Raw genomic sequence first — 27,071 nt, 5'->3', positions numbered from 1 at the left:
AGAGTTTTCTTTTTCTTTTAATGTTGAAGGAGCTGTCTGAACATGTTTGCAAATATGAAGGAGATTCAAGCTGATATAAGCAAAAAAAAAAGAAATAACTGAATTTTAAAAATAGTCTTACATAATTTCCAGCCAGCAAAGGTAACTGGGGCTACATATGTAGTCAATACTAATACTATATCTCAGTTGCATCGCAGCACTGACACATATGTTCCAGATGGATGTTACATAATGTTTCTTGAAAAATAAGCATTTTCCGGTGATTTCTGAAAGTAGAACTGGGTGTGCTGTTATAGCCTGATTCAGAAAGAACAGTGTGTCCCACACACACTGCAATGAAACCCATTCCAAAGTGCCATGCAAAATGTCACCTTATCTCGCTTAAAGTGAATCCATCTTGTAATATCAGAGAAATTATGACAATATGTTGTTCTCCATGAGAGTGCATGACAGCACTATTTGTGAGACCTGGCAGCTGCCACTCTCAACGGAGCAGATGGCAGTGATAAAAACACAATGCAGGGAACAGGCTGATAAAGACATACCCCTCATTACACTTTGGCTGTACAATTAACTCAGCTCCAAGATACAGTCGAGACGCACGGCTGTGTCACTCTCCAGCAGGAAGACTTCGCTTATCTGAGGAAAATGACTCTTGTATAACAATTAATTCTGAACATATTATTAATGGGAATCATTCATCTCCTATGGCCAGGAGCAGGAAAAGCAGCCAGGAAAGACATCCACAGTGTGTAAAGTCTTACGTGTTCATACTTTTGTTCCTGCAAAGGGAGAGACAATCACTCACCCCCTGTAATGGAAAATCAGACTCAGCCACGATAACAAACACTCTCATGGCAATCATCAATTCCTGCTCCCATCTTAGGATAAGAGGACATCTTATCTTCCATTTCCCTCCTGCCTCCCCCTTTTTTTTTTAACTTCTTGGAGTAGGGGTGGTGTGGGGCAGTCATTAAATGTCTGTGATTCCTATGGAAGGTAGCAGACAACCTCTCCTGGGAGCAGAAATAGCCTGCTAGCCCTCAGGCACAGGACAGCAGCACCAGCTGAAATTAAGTGTGTAACTAATGACTTTTCCACCACCGGCAGACAAGGCAACATCATATAACCACGGGTCTTGGAACCTTGGGCTGTCAAAGAAGAGAGAAATACATATGGTTTATCAGACTTTATTATTTCTCTTAATTTTTTTCCCTAGTTATTTGGGTTTTTTTAAATAGGTAATTTCTTTCTGAATGTCATTGGTACCAGAAAGTGAGCCTGGAGTGTACTTAAAAAGTGCACAGAATATAAAAGAGAACACAAAGTGTTTCGCAGACTATGGCACAGGAAGCATGCAGGGAATAAATCCTGGTGTCAAGTTTTCCTCCATGTTTTGAAAGGGACATCTTTCTGCAAGGTAAGGCAGTTCGGGTGACAAAATCTTTTAAAAATTTATTTCTTATAAAAGCATCACAAATTTCAGTGCTGGTGGCATAATCCACAGAGATTTCACATCTATTTCTGCAGATTAATCTTTGTTTGTTGGCAGCAGGAATTAAATTATCTCATGTTGACTTAGAATGTGAATGTCTAGCACTGAAGTGACCCACTTCCTCAGTCAGACAGCTCACAACAAAAAATACCTGCATCAGTTTAGAGACATTTCAAAACCAGTACACAGGTGCTGTAAGGTTAATTACTCTTAAAGCAAAACTTCCCAAATCAGCTTTTGCAAATCTGTTGGGTTTTTTCCCAGTAAAGACAATGTCAACCAAACTGCTAGGATGCAGTATGATAGTATGAGATTTTAGTGGATTTTCCTCCTAAAGACCAAACACACTACAAGATTTAGCACACCTGAAAACCCATCTTTATTAGCTTAGCAGATAGACAGCTCAGCTATTTCCAGACTCGTGATGTTCTATCAGCATCCAAGCCATTGTACCAAATTATGACTGACCAGAAATAGTTGTCTTCCACTGTACTCTCAAAGAGAAACACTGAAACTCCCTGAATACCCAAAACCTAAAATCTATTCCCAGTTGGTTCTCTGCCAACAGTAAAACTGATAAAGCTTATCATGGCCTTACTGCCCCACACTGCATTAGAGTTTATATGTTGAGAACTTGGTGTTATTTAAAATATCAGAAAGAAAATCCAAATCTTCAAAACATAATTTGTGAAAATATTCCTAATATTTAAACTAGGAAAAGTATGATTTAGCAAGAATTGTATTTTTCAACATAAAGAGGGCTAAAAGTTAAAATAAATGGCAATAAAAATTGGACAGTCCATAAGCACAAGGCTAGCAACACTTCCTAACATCATAAACTGCAAATATTGAACACAAGGTCTAACTAGAAGTTTCCCTTGACAGTTAAATACTTTGTCCTATAGCCACATATATTAACATTTAGCAATCAAGGAGAATAAAATTCTAGATGAAGGTGCTAAAATCACACAGTTACAGGATGAATTTCAGGTGCCAAGAAAAAGGCAGTTAGAAGACAGAATAGATGGGCCAGCGTGATAAGCCAATATAGCAAGTCTAAAGTGTGAGAGAAGAGAACATGATTCAAACAAGATAGCTGGGGGATGGAGTGGAGGAGAGTCACAAACTGCAGCAGAGATAGGAAGACTCAAAACAGCCCCTTTTTTCAAAAGCACCAGTGGCTGAGCACTGGAGAAAGAACAATGAATGTTCTTTCAGTATGAAAGGTGATATTAACTTTTTCTGTAAGTTTTTGCATCACATCTGAAGATTTCAACCCTAGACAAGTGATATTTTCAACATTTTTAATGAGTTAAAAATTCCTCATTTCTTGTTATGTTTCTTTTAATTCTGGTTCTTGATGTTAAGACATTCCTCAGAGCTGCTGAATTTTAAGTAAAATACTATTTTCTTTGCAGTCAAGTATTAAGTATCAAGAACATGTTCAGGGCACATTACCAGAGCAAGCTGGAGCAGAAAGATGCCTTGTGTGTTAGAAGATTGAGGTGTGTGTTCCATTTAGGAAGCATTTCTTAAGCAGATTTGAAACATGTGGCATAAACCACCAAAAGGACATCACCTCAAGCAACATTCATCCCTGAGGCTTCGAGGCTCCTCTTGTGTTATTCAGGTCAGTATGGAAGGCCCTGGACAGGATTTCTTTCTGGCGCTTGAGATAAACATAGATTAGACTACCTCCCAGTCTTCCAGGAGACATCATCTCCTTGTTAATAGCTGTTCCACTTTTGGAACAAAAAGATTTCTGAAGTCAAACAGCTATCTTCCTCATTCCTCACTGCATGGTGCAAGATACAAAGATTGCAAAGATGCAAGCTACAGCAGAAAGAAAAGTAGATTGGATTTACCCATTGCCCTTCAATGCCAACAGGTGCATCAATCATACAGCAACTTAACTCCAATAGGGCCGGTAGTCAAGGGTCCAAATTACTCATTTAGACTGAGTTTTTGTGATACTACGCAGCTCATGGAGACCTGGGCTACAGTTTCACAGGGCGTTTAATCCTGCAATAAACCAGCAATGCCACCAAAAGGAATTGCTCCCCTTTCTTCACCCACTTAGACCCCGATCACATCCCTCTTTACCCGGTTACGTGAGGAACCCAGGGATGAGACTGATCTGGGCTAAAACTAACCCCCAAAACGGGTGTTTTTTAACCCCGAGGAGGTTTCCATTTCGGTTGTTAGGCGGCTGCATGCAGACCGGTAGCAGCACAAGGGCAAGAAAGGTGTGAGGGGACTGCTGGCCCCTCGGCGGCTCCCCCCACCCCTCGACACCGAGCGGACCGGCACGCAGGGACCGGGGCAGCGCACGGGAACGCGGGCAGCAGCCACCCTGACAGCACCGCGGAGGAGCGAGAGAGAGAGCGCGAGGGTCCCACGGCACCGCCACTGCCACGAGCCCCGATCCCGGCCTCCAGCCCCGGGGCAGCGCACTCTCGGTACACGATGCCAACGCTCCTCCCGCCGCCGCTGGGGCGGGACCAACCTCGCAGGGCCGCAAACCCGACCAGCACCGGCTGGGCCTGTGTCCCGCCTTCCCCCCGCCCCAGCCCGCCTCCGCCGCTCCCGCCTCCAGCCCGCGCAGGCCCGTCAGCCGCGCTGCCATGTCGTTGCCCGGCGCGGAGGGGCAGGCCGGCGGCCCCGCGGCGGACGAGGCGGTGTGGGTGGAGGTGCGGACGCTGCTGCCCGGCACCGAGGAGGGTCTGACCTTGGCGCTGAGCGGCGAGGTAGAGGACTGCGTCCAGGAGCTGCTGCGGCGGGGCCGCCGGGTGCTGTACGGCGCGGAGGGGCTGCCCGGCAGGGAGGCGGCGGCGGCGCTGGACCGCATCGGGGACGTCCTACGGGACTACTCCTGGGAGAAGTTGAACACGGGGCCCTGGCGGGAGATCAGCAAGGCCTGGCGGCAGGTCTACACCTACGGCTGCTTCTTCGGGGCGCTCTCACAAGTGGCCGCTGGCCACCCGCTGGCCACCGCTGTCCGCCTCTGCGACATGGGGCTGCTCATGGGCGCCTCCGTCCTGGACAACGTCCTGGCCCGCCTGGTCCGTGTCCTGCAGGGCCACCTGCCCCGCGCCGCGGTCGGGGTCCCAGCACAGGTACCGCCCTGAGGAGACCGCGCCCGGGGCCCGCCCCTCGCCCTCTCCCTCCCCGGGTCCTCTCCCGTGGGCTCCCCAGGACCACCACCACCACCACCCTCCCCTGACTCCGGGCTCGGGCCGCCTCGCCCCCACCCCCGGTGCTCTGGCCCCCCGCTGGCAGCCTCGGGAGCAGCTGCGGACCGGCCCGGTGTGTGTTGCAGAGGGCCCGGGCCGACCCCCCCCCAGTCCCGGCAGTGCGTCCGGAGGACGCGGTCCCGCACCTGCACTGCCCCTCGCTGGAGCATTTCAGAGACAACTTCCTGATCCCACAGAAACCGGTGATCCTGGAGGGAATCACTGACCACTGGCCCTGCATGAAGAAGTGGAGGTAAGAAGAAAATTTCTTCCCTAACCTGGTAGGACAGCAAATACTGGCACTGCACTGCTGGTGCGATGTAGCCCATGGAGCCAGCACTCCCAGTACTGGAAACTGGTATTTGTGAGATAAAGCTCATGATTCCTTTGAAAAGGGTATTAAATACTTGTGCTTAGTTTGAACGACTGCTTTCATTCCACAGCCAAAGGTAAAGTTCACATTAACTTGGTATTTTATAGGGGCTTTATTCTTTTTTTTTGGGGGAAGGTGCTCCACTATTTAATGTCCAACACTTAAAAAGATTAACTTCATTTAATTAATAACATTGTCAATATTGTATTGTCAATATCTATATCATACCATATCAATGGAGATGTGTATATCACCCATCAAAGTAGTTCCTCTGATGTTAAGCAGGGTGGATAGCATTGACAGCTGTATATAGAATTTGACAGTGACAGAGAGTTGATCTAACATTAATGGTAAAAAGATACAAGATTTTCTTTATCAAAGGTGGCAGTAGGCAGTAAAAAGTTTCATCATCCCAATGGTTAACTGAGGTAGACAAGGTTTTAATACAAAACAGGCATTTGTGGCATGAAGTACACACAAGTTTGTTTTCTTGCTTCTTTCCTTGCTGCTTGCATTCTTTTCTGCTGACTTTTGTCTCTGGTTTGTAGGTTTTACAGAGAAGAAACTCCTGGTGGTGGAGTTTTTTACTCTGCAAGATTGATTTTGATTGATTGCCTTATACTCAATAAGAGGAGCACTATAACAGGGTAATGGAACTTTCTTTATTTCAGTGTGGACTATTTTTGTCAAGTCGCAGGGTGCCGCACGGTCCCCGTGGAGCTGGGTTCCCGGTACACAGATGAGGAGTGGTCTCAAAAGCTCATGACTGTCAGTGACTTCATCAACCAGTATATTGTGAATCAGGTCTGTTACCCCCCTTTTGTTTTGTCTCCAAATACAGCAGTGTGCTACTGGCACAGGGTTTCTGCTTAGAGCAAGCATGCTTAGGAGGTGATGTCAGGGGAGGCAGTGTGCTGTAAGCACAGCTCTGAATTAAAAGATTTGACCTATTTTCAAGATCTGAAGCTACAGATAGTTATTGCAGCAATAGCTAGGTTTGATTTTTTTTTTTTTTTAATGTATATATAATCAAATGTACAGCAGCTGGAATGTGATGAATAGATACTTCTGCAGCAAAAGCCTGAATGGTGGAGTTTATGGACAAGGAATCCTCTGCCAGAAGTTTCATTACTGTCATTTATTAACCTGCTTAGTGAGAGCTGGGATCAAGATGCAAATTCATGTGCCACCAGTGAAAAATATTAGAAACTTGATTAGCCATTTCATGTCCTTTTACTTTTGCAGCTGAGGATCTCAAGCCTTCGTTTCTGTTTCTGAGTCCTCTGGCAGGAAGAACCATTGCAGATTGGTCTGTGTTGCAGCCTAGGATAGAACATTGAGCTGCTTTCAGGGACTGAAGGTGAACTGTTCTGTGCACCAGCAGGGTCTAGCTCTAGAGATGCAGAGTGTTAAAGTTCAGTGTAATTTTAAGTTGCTCTTTCAGAAGACCTCCTATGCCGGACAACTGTTGAAACAAATCTGGTACTCTGAGACAGGAGATTGGAAATGGATGTTTAGAATATGTAAATTAACTGACTGAGAAGTCCTACTCTATATGTCACTGTGCATTTTTTTTCTTTCTCTGCTGGAATTTCAGAACAGCGTGGGGTACCTTGCCCAGCACCAGCTTTTTGATCAGGTAAAACTTAGTGAATCTTTTTATCTTTCTGCAGTTAGCTGTTCTTTTTGTAGCACAAGTAATCTCTAAGGATGTCAACAGTACAAGATGGGAGGGCATACAGAGAACTGACACTGTTTCTTGCATTTCTATTCCTACAGTGTGAAGGAACAGATGTGGGGGAGGGCTGTTCCATTTAGCTCGAAGGCCATTGGAATGTTTCCAGTGGAAACAAAACACTTTCAGGAGTGAAGACTTTTCATTCTTGCTGCTCTCTCAGTACTATGTAGCATATACTGACAGGGCTATCACCTGCCAAGCAGAATTTCCCCAAAGAATATATAAGTCAGGGGAGACATTTGGACAGGAAGCAGTTCACCTGATTCTGAAATGTCATTCCAGTTAGCCAGAGATTAGGTTGGTGGAGGATGTAAAAAAGAACCTCACAGAGAAGCAAGCTCAGCATATAAAAGATCAGCTGCTCCTTTTCCATGAACAACAAACTGGTTTCTGCTAAAGCAAAGGGAAGAATGAGAAACCCCTTTCTTTCTCCTACTTCTCCTTCCAACAGAATCTGCTTGCTAGGACATTTCCTGAGACTTCTAGCAGTTCTGTCTTGGCTGGGCAAGCAGGTCATTTGATTTCTGTGTCAAGCTCTGATCCTCTGCTCCATGCATTACAAATGTTTGGCAGGTCAGCACATACCCTTTTTAATGTTTCTTTTTGGGAGTAGATCCCGGAACTGAAAGAGGACATCAGTATCCCTGACTACTGCTGTTTGGGGGAAGGGGAAGAAGATGACATCACCATTAATGCTTGGTTTGGTCCAGAAGGTACTGTCTCACCTCTTCATCAGGATCCCCAGCAAAATTTTCTAGCTCAGGTCTGTACTCTGCTTACTCTATAAATGCCACTAATAGCATTGCTCGAGAAAATGCTTGTGGTATGCAAGTGTTAGAGACAAGGGTAGCAGACAACTTGATGAAAAATTGTAGGATAGAGAATATGCAGATACTACTTTGCAAATCTGTTGCATTTGTCACTGGCAGTTTTAAGTTTTACATTAAAACTGCTCTGCCTCTTGATAGCATTTAACTTGTGGCTGTGGAATGCAGGAAGGCACAAGTAAAAGTAACAAAGTGAAATGATCCCTGCTGGCTGGGTGGTGGCTGCTGCAGAGGTGGCAGCATTTCCACTGGGGAGGAAACCAGCAGCTGCTGTGGACCAGGAGCTTGTGCTGTGGTTGGTCAGTGCCAACCAACTCTTTCATGTGATAGTTCCAAACAAATACCATCACACTTGGCCCAGCACAAGCAGCATGTGCCTCCTGTGGGCATTCTGAGAGTATCCCTGCTGGATCAGCTTTGTCTCTCTTTATTGTGCCACTTCATTCTCCTCACTGACAACTTGCAATGGAGTGTTCAGGTCTGTCAGTCCTTATGAATACTGACCTTTCAATTAAGCAGTCCAGTGGACAACTTAATGACCTAGAAATAAGAGCAAATATGGCTTAGCAGTCATGGCTGGTATCTCTGCCTGCTGATGTGAACTGCACTGAAGATGCAGCTTCCTTATTCTGTTTTTCTAGGGACTTTCTAGCTCTGTAGAGCCCAAATAATATTGTATAAATTGGGTGCCTTGAACTTTCAATTCAAAGTAATTTGGTTGAAGTAATTTACTGCTATTTCAAATTCTTACCTGCTCCAAGACACTTGAATTCTAACAGTCTGATTTTTAAAAAATTATTATAGCAGTGTCTGTTAATTAGCAACAAAGATAATGAGTCTTGTAATCAGGTACATTTGACTGTTAAACACCAGTTATAGCACACAGTTTCCAGTAATGTGCATGTTAATGACAAGATGGAAAACATTTATTGTACTATTTACAGGTATTTGGAAGAAAGTATATCCGACTGTATTCACCACAAGATTCAGAAAACCTGTACCCACATGAAAGCCACATTCTTCACAACACTAGTCAGGTAAATAGTTCTCTGAAATTTTTAGTATCAATTTTTAGTAGATTTTTCATGTATGTTATAGGTTTAATGGTACTTTATAAAGTCGATTTGAGTAAGGACAAGCTACTGATCATTTTTCTGGTTTTTCGTAGGTTGATGTGGATGATCCTGATTTAGTTAAGTTCCCCAATTTCAGTAAGGCTGCATTTCAGTCCTGTATTTTGATGCCTGGACAAGTTCTGTTTATTCCAGTTAAATACTGGCACTATGTAAGATCCCTCGATACCAGCTTCTCTGTCAGTTTCTGGTGGTCATAGCTCTGAAGGGTCATCACATAAAGACTGTTAGCATTGTAATACCAATCAGCTCACAGGACTGACTGAGACATTCTCATCTTTCATTCCCAAATGTGCACTGAGAGTCCTAAACCAAGAATATGGAGCATTTCTCTGTGAGAACAGCCTCCAAGAAAGATGTACAGGCAAAACTGAAGGAGAACTGGAAGGTCAGTGATAGTTTTATTGTAAGATTCTTAAAACTTCAGAAAAAAATAAGTACACAGAACAACACATTGTTACTGATGAATACAATCCAGCCTGCAAGAGAGAGGAAGAAAGATTTGACTGAAGCCAAGTTTTGCTGTCATCGCCTAGTGCCAAGAATGAGACTCTTTTCTGCTCTCCCGGTTTTTGTTGGTGACGGAGAGTCTGCCCGATTCATACCTGTGAAAAAAGCAAAAGGAACATTAATAAATGCCATACAAAAAAAGGACAATATTGTGTAGCCTACAGATTATTAAAATGCCCATAAGGCATCACCCTCGCACTTTTCAAGGCTCAGTGTTGCCCAGGTGTGGTTGACTGTCAAAAAACATAAAACTGAATCCAGAAATAACTGATCCAGCTAGTGTTATAAAAAATACAGGTACTGCCACTGAATATCACAGCTTTCTCTACTATTATTATTATACTCAATTTTTAATAAGTTGCTGAGTACCTGGAATGTCACAAGACCAGAAGTCATTACACTGTGGGCAGCGTGGTTCAGTCTGAGCTCTAAAGTACTTCCTGACACAAGGCAGATGCATTCCAGTTCCACAGGATTCACATACTTGGCTCTGAAACCAGAATTGTGAATAAGAAAATCTTTGTAATCAGTCCTTCAGTTTAACATAAAGTTGTTACAAAGGGCAGCAGATATGCAACGCTTTACTAAAGAATGGTTCACACAGTACAGTTGATGGATACTTAAAAGTCAAAGCTGGTAAATGATAAAATGAGGTATTTTACTGGAAACTAGGAAATAAGCATTTCCCTCTATGGACAAAATTTAGCTTGAAAGATATCACTGAGCTACATGAGTGCAATGAAGTAGAATAATTGGGATGAAAACAGTAATATAAAAGGATATTAACTGGTAACATGATAAGATGCAGGGTTGAGGAGGAAGAGAATGCAGTAGTTTTGGAACAGCAGTGATGGTTGTAACCACTTAAGCAAGACTAAACTAGTACCTTATCAGCTATCAGAGTACAGCCAAAGACACAACCAATACCAGAACCAAAACTGCAGGACTAAAGATAAATGTGTGTCACATAAACACTGCTATTTGTAAGGTCCAGAGATAAGACTGCTGACAAGTGTTAGGCCTATTTAAGGATAACACTTAATCTCTTGGAGATAACTGCTCCAAGCCAAGTTTTTTTCCAAAGATGGGATTCCTACACTGGGGAAAAAAAAGGGAGATTTTTCTTTATATACATGGGGACCATTACCAGATTACAAAACCAGAATTTTTCAGTGCCTGACTAATCATCAAAGGAGAGTATCACAGACTTCAGCTACAACCACATAAGTACATCAGCAGATGCCCACTGAGGAATCAGAACAAACGTTACCTGGATAGCAAGGCTGTGACAGATGTTGCACTTCCTTGCCACATCTTGGTAGTTGCTGAGAATGTATTGTTCCATCTCAATTATGCAGCGAGTATGCAGAGTGTATTCTCCATTTTTCTAAAGAAACAAATGGTGAAATGAGCCCTTTTCAATTCCTTTAACCTTTTCTGACTTTTTTAACCACCTGCTAGCAAGTGCTTGACATCTACTTCTTTCTGCTGTCATGAAACTAACATGCTGATACTGATACAATGCAAAGCCAAAGGCATCCTGTTGCTGCCATCACATCCATAAGGAACTAATAGCTGGACCTATTAAAATACAACTACTTGAAAAAATACAGTGATTACCTCAGAGAGCCACTTATCTTCCACAAAAACTTTCAGCACTTGTTCCGCTTCCTTCTTCTTCATTTTCTTTGTCTTAAGTTGGTCAGCCAAGTTTAAAATCTCTGTAGAAGGGGCAAAGCCATTCTCTGATAAAATAATAAGGTCCATCTACAGAAAGAAATATTTTCAATTATTAAACCCACGCAATTAGACAGACAAACCTTAAAATAATGTGCAGGTTTTTCAGCATCCATACATAAGAGCTACACTACAGTACACAGCTGGAACCAGAACTGTAAAACAAAGGGCAAGAGCTGACACAATTGTCATTACTTGAGTTAATCTTTGCCAAGAAAACATTTCCACAAATGAACTGTACAGTGCTGCCTTCGTGAAGCTGCATTCAGGGACCCTTGAGCATGAAAGGTATTTCCTGAACCATAACCCCATTCACTTCCGTTGCCATTCATTTTCAGATTGTACCCTCAGAGATAATGTGATTTACTAACTGGGATACTTACTGTTTTCCTGAACAATTCTAGCTCGTTTTCTGTATAGTCAGATGCCATTTTAGTTATTTCAGTTTCTGCCAAGTTCACCTACAAGAAAAACAATACTTAAAATGCTTTTGTATTTCTACACCATAAATTGTAAAAGATCCTCTGGGGTCATCTTACATCATCTCACAACTAACAGAGTTTTCATTTCTTTAAGTGACATGACAGAGGCTGTTCCTTAAAGATGTCACACAATGGTAATCAAGTCCTTTCTTTACAACCTCTGATCTTTCAGACACTTGTTCTCCACAGCAGCCTCAGCCCGGTCCAAGCTCTTAAACAATCTCCCCAGGACATGGTGCTGGACAGTAGCAGTAACTATATTAAATACATCTTTTTGTTCAGTTGTGAAAACAGTTACCATAATTTCATATTTTTATTGCACATGCTGAAATTAATTGGCAAAGTGACTTGGAAAGGTTAAAAGCAGCAGCTGATGTTAGACTACTGCCTATAGGGCTTTTTGAAATTACTGTATAACCTTCCCTCTTTGACATGAGCATTTCAGAGCATCTATGGAAAATTTCATAGGACATTGCCTGGCAACACTTCCATGCTAGGTTGATTTTTGAGTATGAGAAAAAGAAAACTAATGTTGGGAGGCTCTCCATGTTTTCTAGCTTAAAAATTGCTCTTGAGAAACAAAGTCTCCTGTGACAAATCTCCCTGGAGCATTGTTCATGCCCAATAAATCAGTCCTTGCTGTTGTCCTGGCTGCCACGTTCCCTTTCCATGGAGCCAGGCTGTTGTCAGTTCATCCTCCCAGCTCCATGTTCCACACCCCCTCTGCAGCCCCACAGACACCTACTGTGGCAGCACACTGGATACTCACCAGGGCATAATGTGCTCTCCCATCATCTTCTGACATCCCTTTCCGGATCTGCATAAACAAAGGCTGCAGGTGGCTGTTAATAACACTGATGAAATCATCCAGTTTATCGTGTGCGTAGTAGACTGAAAATAAATTTTAAAAAGTACATACACAAAAACCTCAAGCAACTATACTTCAGGCAGGTATTTTATGACAAAAGTAAAGGAACTTTATTTTTTCACTATTTTCTGGGAGCCAGGCAACAAGTTCTCTGTTTGAGTCTGACCTAATAAAAATTTAAGTTTTTAAGTGTGTCATTTTATCTTTCAGGTAAGAGAGAGAAGACTCACATCATGAAAGTCTTTTTAGCTATTTTTTAGATGGTGTAGTATGCTTTTCAGAAATGTAATTATTTGTAAACTGCACCAGGAAACAAAAACGGCTCTTCCATCTCTTCCCTACTTTTTCGCTGAAAGTCAGACACACCTTTATGGATTTCACAGCACCGCCTGTGTAATTTCCTGGCCTCTGACCCATCCAGTATCCCGTGGGACATCAGGACCTGCAGGAACCGCCGATGAGCATCAGTCATCTGAGCTGCCATCAGGCTCCAGGGGCTGCAAGAGGGGAGAGCTGGAATTAGTGTCCGTGCAGGCATCAGATTCCCATTACAGCCTCTCCCATCGACTCAGGGCCGGGAGGCAGATCCCCTGTTCCCAGAACAGGGGTGGGGACTGACTCCAGGGTGCTGGGACAAAGATGCAAAAGCACGACTGACTCCAGCAGCGGGCACCGCGCTCACCCGCGGCACCCAGAGCACCCGTAACGGGTCTAACCAGAGCCTGACAGGCTTCGGACAGAAAATCTTCTCCAAATGTTTTGGAGAACATGGGAACTAAAGAAAATCATCTCAAAAAACTTGTCGGCCACAGCAGCCAAATAACCTTTAACAGTTCCCAAGAGTAAAGGCTCCTCCAGGCTCCCCCGAGGCTCCGGGCCCAGCACCGGGCCGGGCCGCCGCGGTCTCTGCCATCCCGGACCCCCCCCCCGGCGGGCAGAGGTTCCCGACCCGCAGCACCGGGACAAGGACCGGGGTGGGGAGAGCGGAGGCAGCCGCGGCAGGACCGCCGTGACCCCGGGAGCCGCTGCAGGGTGTTCCGGAACCCGCCGCTCTCCGCTCCTTCGGCCCCGGGAGTCGCAGACACGGGTGAAGCTTCTGCCCCAGCCCCGCCCCTGCCGTCTGACGCTCACACCTCGCCCTCCGGCCGCCTCGCTCCCTCTCCCGGGCCGCGTCCCTGTCCCTCTCCCGCCGGTCGCTGCTGCCTGCCCGATCGACAGCTCGACGATCACCTCCGCGCCTGGCGCCGGCTCAGGGCCGGATGGACACGCCTCGCGCGCGCCGGGGCGGGGTGGGGGTGCGCGGAGTCTCCATTTCCGCGGTCAGGGGTTGACCCGCTACGGACTGAACCGGGACGCGGGAACCCACCGACCAGCCCAGCCCAGCCCTGCCCGGGAGCCGGACCAGGCCAGGCCAGGTACGTGCGTCCGTTCCCTCTCCTCCTCCGTAGAACGCGCTACCCTCCTGCCGGCCGCCCCGCGCCCTCGCTGAGGCGGTGCCACCGCCCGGGTCCGGAGCTGAGCGGGGGACTCGGTGCCGCCCTCTCGGTCCCGGGGTGGGCAGGGGTCCGGTGACCGGTGCGGAATGTCCCCTGCTCGTGCGGGGATCCCAGGTGGGTGCGGTGCGTGGGTTCCCAGGACGCGCGGGGTCCCGATCACGCCTCGGTGCCGCGGGGCTCCGGGCCGGGAAACGCCTTGTCCGGGCAGGATCCGCCATCCCTCCCGGAGCGGGACGAGCTCCGGCGCTCCTTGGAAAAAAGATTCCAGTCTGCTCTGGCCGTGCCAGGCGAGACATTCCGTGTTTAGGGCAGTTTCTCCCAACATGTCTGGACCGAGGCGTTTCCGGGGTTTCTGTCAGTGCAGTAAAAATGAACAAGTTCCCGCCGTGTTTGCTGACTGCGATTTGCATCTTGAAGAGATTGACACAATCTTGAAGAGATTTTATTTAATTACGTTAAAGTTCTGTCTCCTTCACACGCCCAGGTGGCCTGTTCTGTGCCCTTTGCTGTCTTCTGCTATCTCGGTATGGAAATATGATGGAAATATGCAGAAACTTCATCTTTAGTAATAAATAAAAAAAATCAGGTTTAAACCTTTTAAAGGGAACATATCTGCTCATTTTAAGAGGCTCGTGTATTTATCCAGATGTGCCCCATCCTGCTCCAGAAATGCAGATGTCAGGGCATTAACAGGTAGTTTCACAAACTACGTTAAGGAGTTTGTGGAAAGAGGAATGCTTTAAAATATTAGTTACATTGCAGGTATAGAAAGAATGAAAAATTACCATTTTAAATTATCATTCTGAAATTAAACTCCTTCTTCAGTGATGATAGAGTAATGCAGGGAATGCTGTGTTGGTTAAGCAATAATATGGGTATTATGCCATTTACAATTAAAAAATGAGACAAAGTCCTGAAAATCTTATGTCTTATTACTAGATGAGCATTAATTGCCTCAGAGAAGGCCACAAATAATTTTTCCATTCTATTTTCACTAGCAGTGTTCTTATGCTTTTACCTCTAAGATTGAAATTTTCCATGTTTAAGCTTTAGAAACTTGTTTTATTCATGATCAGTCATGCATGTGAGAATGGAATAAGTTTATTATTAAATGTGACTTCTGACAAGTGCAGAAACTTGGATTGTAAGATAATTGCCTGGGTGCTGACTCTGACATACTGCAGGGAAGATTGATCATAAATGGAGTATTAGTACTTCTAAATATATTGACAAAAATTAAGATATTACTGCTGCATTTTCACAATACTTTGATTTATGTAGATACATTTATCAATAAAGGGTATGGATGTCTATAAAAAAGTTCCTCTCTCAATGGAGAAAGAGTCTCACTGTTGCCTACCTTATGTTTATTCTGTTTTTATGTTTGACAACAAGGATTCAGCTGGAGTGCTTGAGAATCTTCCCAGTTCTAGAGAGGAGTCACTCAAGGGGGTACAGTTTTGGTAGCATCCTTTCAGGCTGCCCATCCCTACATGTGCACAGTGCCTATGTGCATGCTTCCAAAAGGTAATTACACTTTTCCTGTGATAATCACTTAATAAGTTTATATCACAACAGGGTTGCTGATCCCTTGCCAAAACTGTTAGAAGAGGCAAGGGTTGTTCTGCTGCTGAACTTGGAGTAGGGCCACTAACAAATACATTTCAGTAGCCTGTTCTACTTCAGAATCTAACCCAACTTCTGCAGAAAGCCCAGTGCCACTCTCAGGGTATCTTCTGAGAAGTTCTCTCCTCTTTGTTCAGTCACACAGAGAGAACTGAAATCCAAACCAATGTGCCACTTGGGAACTTTGCAGATGTACCTGTGGCAGGAGGGTGGTGAGAACACTGCATCCAGATTCAGAGATTGGAAAATAACAAGAATATGAGAGGAAGGGACAAAAAGGTTGTGTCTTAAGTGACAACATGCTGCTGAACAAGTTTTGTTCCTCTTTGTTCTGAATGCAAAGTTATGGTTATTCCATATCTACCAATTTACCAGAATTTTAAGTGCATCACATACATTCCTAGCAATGTGAAGGCTGGTAGCCATATCTAATCCAGAATACAGTCTTCCACCACGTGGCTATGTTGCATCAGCAAAAGAATCTTGGGAAAATACTTTGAAAGTCTTAAATATTTCATCTGTTTTCAGTTTACTTATGCAGCTTCGTAAAAGCTGCGTAATTTTTCTTCTCCAAAGTTGTGCTGGTCAAATCATCATTAGGTATGTGTTTCACAACTTCTTCCTCATTACTTACTGTTTTATTGAATCCATATTCTGTTGAAGGCTTGGGGGTCTTTGCTAAAATCCTTTTGAGAGGATGATATTATGCAGGATACTGGTGACAGGACTTGGGGAAAATGTTTCAGTCAATAGATCAGACGCTTCATTCTTAAATTCAGTTATCTGAGTGGAATCATAGGTTTTGGTGACATGTTGATTGTCAGTGATCTTGGTCTAGTGCTTACCCTCTTAATTCCTCATGTTCCAGCAGCTTTGCTTTTCTTGTTGCTGAGGAGGTCCCTGCCAAATTCTGTTTAATATTCTCTGTAATTAAAACTTTGCAGAAATGTCTTTTAGCTTATTTGTGTTATCCTTATCCTTTTACACTTCTTCTTGTTCTATAAGCTAACCAGTGAGATCAGGTGCTTCAGAGGATCTGAATCCACCTCTAGCAGAGTAGTAACAAGAGCTACACCCTTGCCTTAGCAAATGTAAGCTTACAATAATGTTCTCTGTTGGCAGAATGTCAGCACTTTGTGTCTGAACCTAGCCAGTCTCAGTTATGGCAAGACTCCCAAGTGCTGCATTACTTACCCTGTGGATCCTTTTCTTTTCATTAACAACAAGTGAAGGTATGTTTGTCAATGTTTTTATTTACTATATTGAAGTTTATATCCATAGCATTTTTCCATGATTAGGAGGCAATACTATTACCATTAATTAACTAGTAAAAAAGTGTCTAGCTTCAATTGTCAGAAATATCTGTCTACTAGAGTAAATTTTTGAGATTTTTTCTTTTTATTTTCCGTATGGGCAAAAAACCCCAGGAATTTGCAGGAAGGAGAAACTGAGGTTTGGAAAGCCATCTCACTGCTTCCCCATTATCTAATCTGCATTGGACACCTTGCTGCAAACAAGGTGCTCAGCAATAACCCAGTGACATCTCTGTGGAAGTCCCATGAAGAGTAGAAAGCTCTGGTCTGTCACTTTCTTATTTTCATAATGTCTGCTGTTTACCATGTGGGACCTTGCAGGAGCTGTGCTTACAAACTGGAGCCTGGAGATCTGCTGTTAAAGGACAGTTTGTGTTCTCACAAGTGTGCAGAGTTACTACGTGTGAAAATTCAGTGGAAGGGCTTTGGACAAATTTTGCAGGTGCTTGCAGTGAGGTGTTTCGTGCTCTGACTTGTCCCTGTGCAGGTGACTGACCCGTGGTGTCCTGCATGTTCTTCACTACACTGGTGTTTGGGTCTGGAAGGATGTGTACTTGCATTATGTCCTAGTGCTGCTTTTTAGCTCATCGTTCTTTGCTGAAGTTTAAGTGGCAGTGGCTGAATATGAAAATGTGGTTTTCCTCCTTGTGTCTTTTATGATACTTGATGTTTAGAGACATGAGATATCTAAAATTATGTTTTCCACCAATGCATTTTTTCATTGTTGGAAATTTGTTTGCATTTGCATCCCCCTCTGCTCTGCTCTGCTCTTGTGAAACCCCACCTGGAGTCCTGCATCCAGTTCTGGAGCCCCTTGTACAGGAGGGACATGGAGGTGCTGGAGCACGTCCAGAGAAGGGACACGAGGATGATCTGGAGGCTGGAGCACCTCTGCTGTGAAGACACTGAGAGAGTTGGGGTTGTTCAGTCTGGAGAAGGCTCTGAGGAGACCTCATTGTGGCCTTCCAGTATCTGAAGGGGCCACAAGAAAGCTGGGGAGGGACTTTTTCAGATGTCAGGTAGGGATAGGACATGGGGGAATGGATTCAAAGTGGAGAAGGGGAAACTTAGATTGGAAGTTAGGAAGAAGTTCTTCACCATAAAGGTGGTGAGACACAGGAACAGGTTGCCCAGAGAAGCCCCATCCCTGGGAGTTTGGAAGGCCAGGCTGGACAGGGCTCTGAGCAACCTGATCTGGTGGGAGGTGTCCCTGCCCATGGCAGGGGGCTTGGATGATCCTACAGGTCCCCTCCAACACTGAAAATTCTGTGATTCTGTGATTTTTATTCTCTGGAAGAAGAATCCAACTTTTTGTTTTCTGTCATTTTAAATGAGGGGGGTCAAGGTATTCAGGAGTGCACTGTCTGTGTCATCTGCTCCAGGTAATCCCACATGATTCATAAATGATCTTTATTAGGTTTAATTTTACAGATTTTTTTTTTCCTAGTTAACTCCATGTTTTAAGTTTCTTCAGCATAGTGTTCTAGTTGAGGATTAAAGAATAAATCCAGTATGTTGGCTCCCTTTTTTAAGTAGATAGACTGAAAACAAACTCTGTACTGTATGTTGTTTCAAAAGGTAATTCTCAAGTATCTGAGGTTTAAAAAAAATACAGCGGCAATACAGAAAATACAGAAAAGGGAGAAGGTCCCAGGAAAATAGAATAGAGATAGAATAGAATAGAATAGATAGAGATACCAGAGTCAGATTTTCTATGCTTGGAAGGCTGTGTTGAATTGAGTTGTGCCTTTCTGTTTCAATACTATTACTGCAGACTTTCCTGCCCAAGACCAAGTCTAGGTGTTGATTCTAGAAAGGGAGGGACATTTGGTGATGTGCATCTCTCTGTTTACCTGAAACACAAAAAATAACAATGCTTTCACTTAATTTATAAGGGACTGTTAGCTTTGTTTAGATGGAAAAGTTTTTAATGTTTCTGTTTAATCTGATTTCTTCTTTTGATTCTCCTGCTTCTCATTTTGTGCTGCTTGTCCCTAGATGTGGCTGCAGGACATATAGAAGAATTTGCTTGCTTCACTGACTATGACAAGGAGCTCGTTTGCCACTGGAAGGTGCCTGCACAAACAAATTGCACCAAAGAATTCCTGCTCTACTACAGAAAGAATACTTCCTTCTCTCTGTAAGTGTTTAATGGGATGTTACTTTATTGTCACTGGGACTTGCTATATCTTATGACTGTTGATTTCCTCCTTCTACAGTGAGTGCCTGGGACAAAATGTAATCCAGGAGGAAAATAGATCTCTGCAGTTAACAGCATGCTCTGTTCAGTGGTGTACTTTTTTGCAGACTTCTCTGCACTCTTAGCACAGAGGAGTAATCAAGTCCTACTTGTAGGAGTGGTAGGACTCTCATAAATTTACACAACCTTCTACCTTCTTCAGGAGAAATCTTACCTGATTTACCAGTCTTTGTACACTGTAGTAAACCTATGCTCGCAAACTCGCAAGTCAGTTGGCTGCTCCAGAAGCTGCAGTGAGATGAAGGATATACATTTTTCCTTTTGGGATCAATCTCTAGCATTTCTGTCAAGTTTTTCATTTGTGCAAGGCGTGGGACCCAAGGCATGTTTGGGGAGGGTGGTTTTTTAGGGGAGTTTAAGGGAGCTCAGTCTTGGTTTGGATTTGTTCCTAGGAACTGAGCTTGTCTCGGATTTGATTAGCTCTGCGTGTTGGGAAGTTTGGTTTCACCTGGTCAATAAATGGTGTGCCACAGTCTGAACATCACATAATCTTTTTGCCTGTTTTTCAGAAATGATGAGTGTGTCCCAGAGAATGGAAAAGACACTTCCAAGTGCACTTGCACAATATCTCCAGATTATTTTGTATCAGGCCTCACATATATTCTAGCTCTGCAGGTCAATGGGACAGATCTGTGGAATTACAGCATCACGCCAGCGCTGGTTGGTAAGAAACTCTTCACTCTGCCAAGTTCCAGGCTTTGCAATCCTCCCTAACTCCTCATCCATTTCATTGGAACAGTTATTTCTTATCAGAGGCCAAAAGTGCCATGCTGGCTTAAATGCAGAATTCATTTGGCTTAGAAACCTGATTCTGGAGTAAATTTTTAAGGAGAGAGTCTTAAGTAATGGGGCAGGCAGGGAGGGATTTTTCTTGTAGCTGTACCCTCTCAGCTGCCAGCCAGCAGCAGTTTTGGGGGCTTAGGTGTGCTTTACTGCATTTTACTTGTGACTGTGCAATTTGAGGATAAATAGGAATGTGCTACTTCCAGTTTCTAGAAGGACACTAGGCTATCCCTTCCTTCCATTTTCTATGCAATTTCTACCATTCCTGTCTCTGTCATACACATACATTTTTCATGCTAGTTGAATTACACCCCCAATCAGATTCAGTGCTTGTTAATTAATGCCTTGCAGTTGCTATGGTTTTGCCTCTTTATCCATGTGCTACAGTGTTGTGAAAAGGCCTAAATGCATTGCTTGCTCTGAGATTCTGGTGAATGTTTGTCTTTAGTTTTCTTCAGTGCTTTCCCATTGCCACATCTCCTTGATTGTATTTTTCATCATACAGTTAAGCCAAGGGCTCCCCAAAATCTTGCCATCAAGAAAACTGCAAATGGTAATTTCAATCTTATCTGGGAGGAGAGTTACTCTCCTCGGTCCATGCTCTCTGGACAGCCAGTCATCTATGAAGTGAAATACTGGAGGAAACAGCACCCAGCAGAGGTAAGAGCCAGTCTGTTTATTTTCTGTCTCTCTGGAGCTTTTAGGTTTAAAAAGTCCTCTGAAAAGTCTTGGGGAAAAAAAGTCATGAACAATGGTGTAAGGGCCAGCAAGGGCAAGTCCCACAATGTCCCTCATTCCACACGTGCCACAGGTTGCTTTACTTCCTACTTCATACATTGCAATGTACTTCAGTTGGGCTTGAAAGGACTGAAACTCTTCTGACTGCTGCTCACAGCACACAGGGCAGAGACTGAAAATGCAGTGCTTCTGTTTCTGGAACTTCATTTCTCTTTAGACACCAGGAAGCTGAAGGCTGTTCATGGCTTCCTGGAATCCTTGAGGCATTTCACACACTCTTGAGCAATCCTGTGCTTGAGGGCTGGGCTGCTTCTGGTAGGTAAAGAACATGGGTGGTGGCATGTCAGAAAGACCAGCTGCTCCTAACAGCAAAGTGCTGTATCACACATGGCAGATTAGGTGAAACATGTAACACTGTTGTCATTAAATTGCTGTCACTAACCTTTCACCTCATAAAAAAATCAAGGTGGACTTTCTCACTTTCTTTTCAGGTTTCTGTAAAAGCTATCAACTACCAGGCAAAAAGCTTTGAAATTACTGCAAGCTCCCTGAGGAGAGGGTATGATTACGTTGCAAGTGTAAGGTGTAACTATACAGGCTACCCAGCCTACTGGAGTGAATGGAGTGAGGAAGTTGAATTTCACAGTGGTAAGTGTTGTCATAAATAGCAGCTTGCTAAAGGATGGTATAGATTTATAAACCATATCTTAACACACCCTGCTGCTCCTCTCAGATAAGAGTTATGGAACCATTATCTTCGTCCCTTTGAAAGTATTGTAGATACATCTGTAAAGGCTTCCCAATAGATTAAATGTAAAAAGGCAAGTGCAGAAACTAAGGAAAAGAAGAGCAAGAGAAGTTGCATTGTTTAACCCTTGTGGGGAAAAAAAAAAAAAAAAAAAGGCTGAAAGGGGATGTGTTTATTTTCTATAAATATTTCATGAAGTAGACAGCAGAGAAAGAGAAGAGATATTTAAACTAAAGAATATTCTTGATGCAGGAGCAAGTGGGTATAAATGAACAAGAGATACTTAGGCTGCAAATCAAGCAATGCTTTAACTGCTACAGGACTGAGAACTCTCTGGAGAGCAGCAGAGAGGACAAGAAGCATAGGTGCACTGCAGTGGAGGTGATAATGCCATTTTAGGAATTGTGTGACAGGTTTGTCCCTGAGAGCTGACAAATGGCCTCACAGTGCATGTTGACTCTCCCAGCTCATAACATTCATGGGAACTGACTGCAGTGCCTGTACTGGCCTTTCAGACGTGCCAAACACCATTACCATTGGTAGCTGTGAATGTTCTGTTTTTTGTCTGCTGGAGGGTTTATTTTGCATCCTCCAGAGAAGCCGAGTTTTTAATGAGAGCAAAAGAAGAGCAATGGATTTGCTGTTGTCAGTACTTGTATTTATATACACATGTAAGTGTGTATGTTTCTTTAACAGATTACCAAGTAACAGCTGAGGACATTCTGCAGATGGCTGTTCCTGTATCCTGCATACTGATCATGGCAGTATCTGTAATTTGTTACTTCTGTTTTACCAAGTATGTATCATACTGTTCAGAGGTTTTATAGAGCGGAAACTTGCACATGTATCAGTATTGCTATTGATTATCTGAGTGTCTGGTAGTACAGGAATCTAGGATTTTGGTTTTCCTCAGCATCTTCATCTTGCTGTCACAAACTAGTTGCACTCTGTTATTTTCTGAATATCTATTCTGAATAACTGAATATTCTCTATTAATCTTACTAGAGTGGGCTTGTTAAAGTGTACAAAGCAGGCTGCAATTGTGGGATTTTTCCATTTTTGGGTCCAATCTTTGCTGGAGTTCCAGTAGTCATGGTTAAATATATCTATTTGTTTTTAAATTTTTTTAGGGGTAATGTGAAATTGGGGTGCTGTCTATTTCACACAAAAGACCATGTGACTGTGGTTGTGCAGAGCACTCACACATCAAACATATAATTGTCTTTGCACTAGTTTAATGAAAAACAGCACTTGGAGATGTACAGAGCAAGCACTTATTGTTGTTGCAATTTAATGCAGATGGCTAAGGGGGAGAAAAGAAAAGTGTACACTATAAAGCCTAACTGCAGTTAAAACAAACAATTCTAATTCTTCCCATGCAGAGTGAAGAAAGAATGGTGGGATCAAATCCCAGACCCAGCAAAGAGCCATTTGGTTGCTAAAAATGTCAAGGTAATTTAAAGGTTTGCAAAAAATAACTTTACCTGGTCACCAGAAGTAGGTCATGTAATGAATGCTACTGTCTGGCTAGTGCAGGGGATACTAAATACAATTCACATGTGTCCTAAATCTTACTTCTGTCTTTATTAGTTTTCAGTTTTGTGCTACGTTGATGAAATTAAGTTCCCTTTCCATGACTTAAAGCAGAGCTGTATGGAAAACCAAATGTAAGTAAGATAAAATTAAAAAAAAACAACCCTCTGCTTTATAGCATACAGTAGTTTCCTATTACATAAACATTAACTGTCCTTTTAACTTCCAAAAACAGAAGTTGCACGAAGTGTCTGGCTCAAAGTTTGTCAAGCCAAAGCTTCAAGGGAAAAGATAACATCAAAAATGTTGAGAAATCTTGCAGTTGCCGCAGCAAGCCTGGAGAGTGGTTTCCAAAAGGCAGCAGTGCAGATTTAATCCCTGAGACAGTTCTGGTTGAAAAGTCTATAGAAATCTGTGAACGTTTAACAGATGTTAAGGCTGACACTCAAGAAGAGACTACTAGTGACCAGATCACTATGTTTGAGCCTTTTGAGAGTAGTGCTTTCAAAGACCATACTGAACACAATGATGCACTAGCTAGCATGTTTATTCAGCTCCTGGCAGATGAAGACAATGTGCAAGACAGTGGAGACCCAGACATCCTTACAGATGTGAACAGAAACTTTGAGAAACTTGAGTCAGTAAATCCATCACTGCGAAATCCAAGAGAAGGTGTAGCCCAGAGGCAATGGCCATGTGATATATCTCATACAGTCTCACTTTTCACCAAAGCCTCTCAAAATGAGTACAACTGTAGTACAGCCAGCAAGAAGTCAGAACAATCAGAAGAATCCTTTGAATCTGGCTACCAGAGCTCCAGCATAAATTCTGCTTCTCTGGATGCAAGAGATCTTCAACACACAGTTCATCAAAGCCTTTTCCTGTGCAGTTCTGACAGTCAGCATGACACGTGTGTTCTGATCCAGCAATCTCCAAATAAACCATCTTTTGGGACCAGTAAAGACAGAATAAGTAACCCTACACAAAGGAGTTTTGATATCCTTATGTCTCCACCTATGGTGCCCTGTAGTTCTGTCTGCAAGAGCTGTGACACCCTTGTATCTCCATCCGTGGGGCCCTCTGGTTCTGCCTACAAGAGCTTTGATACTCTTGTGTCTGCATTCAAGGAACCAAGTAGCTCTGCATATAAGAGCTTTGATGCCTCTATATCTCAGTATAGGGCTAAGAGTAATCTGCCCCTGTGTTATAAAAATATGTGCTCTGCACCACCTTTGACAGAGTTTTCAGAGACACCAGAACTTAGCTGCAGAGAGAAAATTTATCAGCTCGTTAGCAATCAGACCTGTTACACCAAGTACAGATCTCCCTGCAATGAGCTTGATTTTCAAAACTCGTGTTCAGAACATACTGATGTTCCACCTTTCTTCACACATGCAAATGACAGTGCTTTAGCTTTCCTACCAGAGGAAGAAATACATAAGCAAATAATATATCAAAATGTTCAAAAGAGAGACAGCATAATTTCTTTCCCTATTGGACTTCAACCATCTGGTTATCAACCTTTTAATAATTCAGTTAAATGTAATGGTACGTACTGTGACAATGACAGTGAGTTTGTCTCTAAGTCTCTATATGAACCTTTTATTCATCTTTTGTACAACAACCCAAGAGAAACACCTCTGGAGACCATAGTCTGTGACCCTGACCAGAGGACAGGTGACAACGTAGGTTTGATTGTACAGGGTTTGGACTGGAGCGTTGTCCCAGGTTTAACCTCTAGTGAGAATGTCACACAGACCAGTGATGGCAGTCTTTGCATCCTCAACTCCAAAGAGCTGGCTTGTGATAGCAAACATGAAAATACCAGCAGAGATGAACAGCTGCTGCACTTGTCAGAACTGAACTGTCAAGGTTTTAATGTCAGAGAAAGAACTGCCATGGGGATGAAGCCTAACAGATTTAATTATGATGGTGAAGGAATGCAAGGGAGCAGCAGTAACAGACCAAATACTGACTTTCAGTGCCACATGCACAACTAGTTGAGGAAACTTGGAAATGCAGGGGAAAATGAAGAGGTGATGAGGCATGCTGGTGGGTAGGAGTTGTGGCTCAGGAGAATCACAGGACAGCATTGGGCTAAACTTGGGAAAGAAAACAGCAGAGCCCCTGGAGCTCCTGGTCAAGTTGTCACCTCTGCTTTTTGTGGATAACACCTGTTCTGATTCTGACACCATTCACAGTGAGTGTTCCAGACTGGCACCTGCAGTTAAAAGACTAATAGAACTGTTGAGGGAAAACCACAGGAGGAATGAGAAAAAAGTGACAATAGTAAAAGCCCTTGCACAGGACAACTGCTACATAGAGGTACCTGGCCATGCTTGCCAAGACTGAGCCAAGCCAGTCTGTGGAAATGAACTGCACAGCAATTTGAAATGTTTGCCTGTTCTTCTGCTGGTGTCTGCTGCAGCTCAGGCAGAGCTGACACTCGTGGGTGCTGCAGGGCTGGATGCTGGTGTGTGTGGTCCATGCCCCTGGGGAGCGGTGGGGGGGGGGGCTCCACAACTTCAGCTCTGCCAGGGGATGAAGCCAGAGCTGATGTTCCTCTGTCAGTGGTGGTTGTCTGAAAAGTGAGCAGCAGCTGCATAAAGTAGGAGTTCCTAGTACAGCTCCTGTGGTTATTGCCCTGGCTCTGTGTTGCCAGAGAAGCACACAAAGGTGGTAAGGAAGGTGCTGACACACCTGTAAGTGGATGTGGGTGCAGGCTGAAGGGAGGGGACCAGCCTACCCTGACTGTATGACACAGCTTCTATAATTTATTTACCAGAGTGGTGGGAGGTCCTGTGTGCCTGGCCTCAGCACAGGGAGAATGTTCCTATGCTTGCTCAATTGAGACCTGAAATAAAGATTACTGTCATTGGGCTTAAGCAATGCTATTATTGATTATTAGTCTCTTACTCAGTAAAAGCAAGCAGAGTTATTTCCAGTTTCCACAGATGTAAAAGGAATCAGATGTTTCCAAGCACTTTTTTCACAGAAAGTTTATCCTGTTTATGGTCAGACTCCCTAAACTGGTGATTATTTTTTCAGCTTCTTTTTCTTATGCAGTCAGAATAGGAATTGTGTCTGCACCTTTAAGGCAGCATGTACTTCTTGTTGGATAATTGTTCTAAAAGTTTTACTTGCTACTCTCAACTTTTCTAGGCCATTATCATACTTTTGGTATGGTAAATTCTACCCGGTATGCTGGCAGTGGTACAAAAATAATTAAGAACCATTAAGAAGTTTTGTGTGTATTAAAATATGTATGTGTATTCTCACTGTTTACAAAACCCTATTTGCATTACTGTTCGTAAGAAAGGAAACTGTAATGCTAAAAACAGAAACTGATTTTGTATGTTTTTGTAACTATAACTATTGTACTGTGAATCTCTCTCTGAAGTTCAGGTTGGCCAAGTAGTACAGGTATCTATGCATCAATTTTTCAGCTGTAAAAAATGGCATGTAAGCCCTGAAAGGAGACTCACAATGAAGTGTGTGTTTAGATGTGATAGTTAATATTTGTATAGGCCCTGGTTTGTAGCTCACTTTCACTAAGGCAGTGTTTAGTGAAAGATTCTGCTGCCTGTAGCTCAGGTGCTGATTAACATGTTATTTATTTGTTTTTACCAAAAATACCAAGTTGAATTTTACTCACTCAGGTGAAGTTTAATTCTATCAGAAATACTCTTTCTTTGCATGAGGAGAGTCTGCTTTAGATAACATCACAGATTCTCTGAGGTGGGAGAGCTGTGAGGCAGAGAGACAAAGAGGCTCTCCAGGATCCATCAACCAAACCTGCACTGGAGTGGTGGAACAGGAACACAAAGAGAGGCCATGGTCCACCTCTTGAGTAAGCTGACTCACTTCCCTAAATCCAAACAAATTTAAGCAAAAACCCATGGCTGGTTATTGCAGCTACCAGGAGTGGTTTGCTCACTGTATATTGTAGTAGCACAGGGCTGTTCAGGAAGGCCCAGGAACACTGTTCGTGCTTCCCCTTCTGCTTCTTGCACTCTTGCTTGTGCTTTTTGTGAAATCCTCCTGGGAGTCTTGCACTTGGCTGGATCCCTCCAGCTCAGGCCAGAAAGCTGTTTGCTGCAGCACTCTTCTGATTAGTCCCAGCTTGATTCTGCCTATCCTTGACTTTTTTATTCCTACATAGCTGTGTCCTCCTTTCT

At 43.5% G+C, this 27,071-nt stretch overlaps 3 protein-coding genes and 1 long non-coding RNA gene across 9 annotated transcripts; 2 read left to right on the top strand and 2 right to left on the bottom strand.

Annotated features, from left to right (window-relative positions):
* Window positions 1-381: 381 nt before the first annotated feature.
* Window positions 382-4,354, bottom strand: LOC139804109 (uncharacterized). Its single transcript, XR_011729271.1, has 3 exons — window positions 4,224-4,354; window positions 3,075-3,229; window positions 382-1,151 (listed from the first exon to the last, which is right to left on the bottom strand). It is a non-coding gene; the product is annotated as an uncharacterized lncRNA (long non-coding RNA).
* Window positions 4,022-9,456, top strand: KDM8 (lysine demethylase 8). 3 transcript variants are annotated; one of them, XM_071760931.1, is made up of 7 exons: window positions 4,022-4,611; window positions 4,815-4,981; window positions 5,773-5,905; window positions 6,699-6,740; window positions 7,453-7,552; window positions 8,611-8,703; window positions 8,835-9,456. In XM_071760931.1, exons 1-6 carry the CDS (start codon window positions 4,120-4,122, stop codon window positions 8,673-8,675), a joined length of 999 nt encoding a protein of 332 aa, XP_071617032.1. In that variant the 5' UTR covers window positions 4,022-4,119; the 3' UTR covers window positions 8,676-8,703; window positions 8,835-9,456. The 3 variants fall into 3 exon arrangements, with proteins under 3 accessions (XP_071617032.1, XP_071617031.1, XP_071617030.1); XM_071760929.1 differs by having other exon boundaries at window positions 4,055-4,611; window positions 7,453-7,602; XM_071760930.1 differs by lacking the exon at window positions 6,699-6,740 and having other exon boundaries at window positions 4,054-4,611; window positions 7,453-7,602.
* NSMCE1 (NSE1 homolog, SMC5-SMC6 complex component) lies at window positions 9,182-13,622 on the bottom strand. Of its 2 annotated transcripts, none has more exons than XM_071760937.1 (8): window positions 13,530-13,622; window positions 12,763-12,893; window positions 12,298-12,419; window positions 11,430-11,507; window positions 10,930-11,076; window positions 10,580-10,696; window positions 9,679-9,799; window positions 9,182-9,404 (listed from the first exon to the last, which is right to left on the bottom strand). In XM_071760937.1, exons 2-8 carry the CDS (start codon window positions 12,878-12,880, stop codon window positions 9,325-9,327), a joined length of 783 nt encoding a protein of 260 aa, XP_071617038.1. In that variant the 5' UTR covers window positions 12,881-12,893; window positions 13,530-13,622; the 3' UTR covers window positions 9,182-9,324. The 2 variants fall into 2 exon arrangements, with proteins under 2 accessions (XP_071617038.1, XP_071617039.1); XM_071760938.1 differs by having other exon boundaries at window positions 12,298-12,360; window positions 13,530-13,619.
* Window positions 13,623-13,695: 73 nt separating this feature from the next.
* IL4R (interleukin 4 receptor) lies at window positions 13,696-26,237 on the top strand. 3 transcript variants are annotated; one of them, XM_071760908.1, is made up of 10 exons: window positions 13,696-13,811; window positions 16,641-16,750; window positions 18,830-18,971; window positions 19,601-19,755; window positions 20,380-20,534; window positions 21,104-21,260; window positions 22,057-22,156; window positions 22,743-22,812; window positions 22,951-23,027; window positions 23,129-26,237. In XM_071760908.1, the coding sequence occupies exons 2-10, from the start codon at window positions 16,681-16,683 to the stop codon at window positions 24,891-24,893; spliced, it is 2,691 nt and encodes an 896-aa protein (XP_071617009.1). In that variant the 5' UTR covers window positions 13,696-13,811; window positions 16,641-16,680; the 3' UTR covers window positions 24,894-26,237. The 3 variants fall into 3 exon arrangements, with proteins under 3 accessions (XP_071617009.1, XP_071617008.1, XP_071617010.1); XM_071760907.1 differs by lacking the exon at window positions 13,696-13,811 and adding an exon at window positions 13,874-14,010; XM_071760909.1 differs by lacking the exons at window positions 13,696-13,811; window positions 19,601-19,755 and having other exon boundaries at window positions 16,656-16,750.
* The last annotated feature ends 834 nt before the right edge of the window (window positions 26,238-27,071 follow it).

This window comes from Heliangelus exortis, chromosome 17, assembly GCF_036169615.1.
Source record: "Heliangelus exortis chromosome 17, bHelExo1.hap1, whole genome shotgun sequence".
Lineage (NCBI taxonomy): Eukaryota > Metazoa > Chordata > Aves > Apodiformes > Trochilidae > Heliangelus > Heliangelus exortis.
This window is presented reverse-complemented; position numbering and strand designations above follow the sequence as displayed.

What these genes read in the sequence shown, in the direction of transcription:
- KDM8 (XM_071760929.1), top strand. Translation starts at nt 4,120, where the DNA reads ATGTCGTTGCCCGGCGCGGAGGGGCAGGCCGGCGGCCCCGCGGCGGAC. An exon ending in CGGTCGGGGTCCCAGCACAG is followed by an intron (nt 4,612 to 4,814) that starts GTACCGCCCTGA and finishes TGTGTGTTGCAG; the next exon opens with AGGGCCCGGGCCGACCCCCC. An exon ending in AGCAAAATTTTCTAGCTCAG is followed by an intron (nt 7,603 to 8,610) that starts GTCTGTACTCTG and finishes TACTATTTACAG; the next exon opens with GTATTTGGAAGAAAGTATAT.
- NSMCE1 (XM_071760937.1), bottom strand. Translation starts at nt 12,880, where the DNA reads ATGGCAGCTCAGATGACTGATGCTCATCGGCGGTTCCTGCAGGTCCTG. An exon ending in GTGCTGTGAAATCCATAAAG is followed by an intron (nt 12,420 to 12,762) that starts GTGTGTCTGACT and finishes ATTTATTTTCAG; the next exon opens with TCTACTACGCACACGATAAA. An exon ending in GGAGAGCACATTATGCCCTG is followed by an intron (nt 11,508 to 12,297) that starts GTGAGTATCCAG and finishes TTTTTCTTGTAG; the next exon opens with GTGAACTTGGCAGAAACTGA.
- IL4R (XM_071760908.1), top strand. Translation starts at nt 16,681, where the DNA reads ATGGCAAGACTCCCAAGTGCTGCATTACTTACCCTGTGGATCCTTTTC. An exon ending in GGAAACAGCACCCAGCAGAG is followed by an intron (nt 20,535 to 21,103) that starts GTAAGAGCCAGT and finishes CTTTCTTTTCAG; the next exon opens with GTTTCTGTAAAAGCTATCAA. An exon ending in TGTTACTTCTGTTTTACCAA is followed by an intron (nt 22,157 to 22,742) that starts GTATGTATCATA and finishes CTTCCCATGCAG; the next exon opens with AGTGAAGAAAGAATGGTGGG.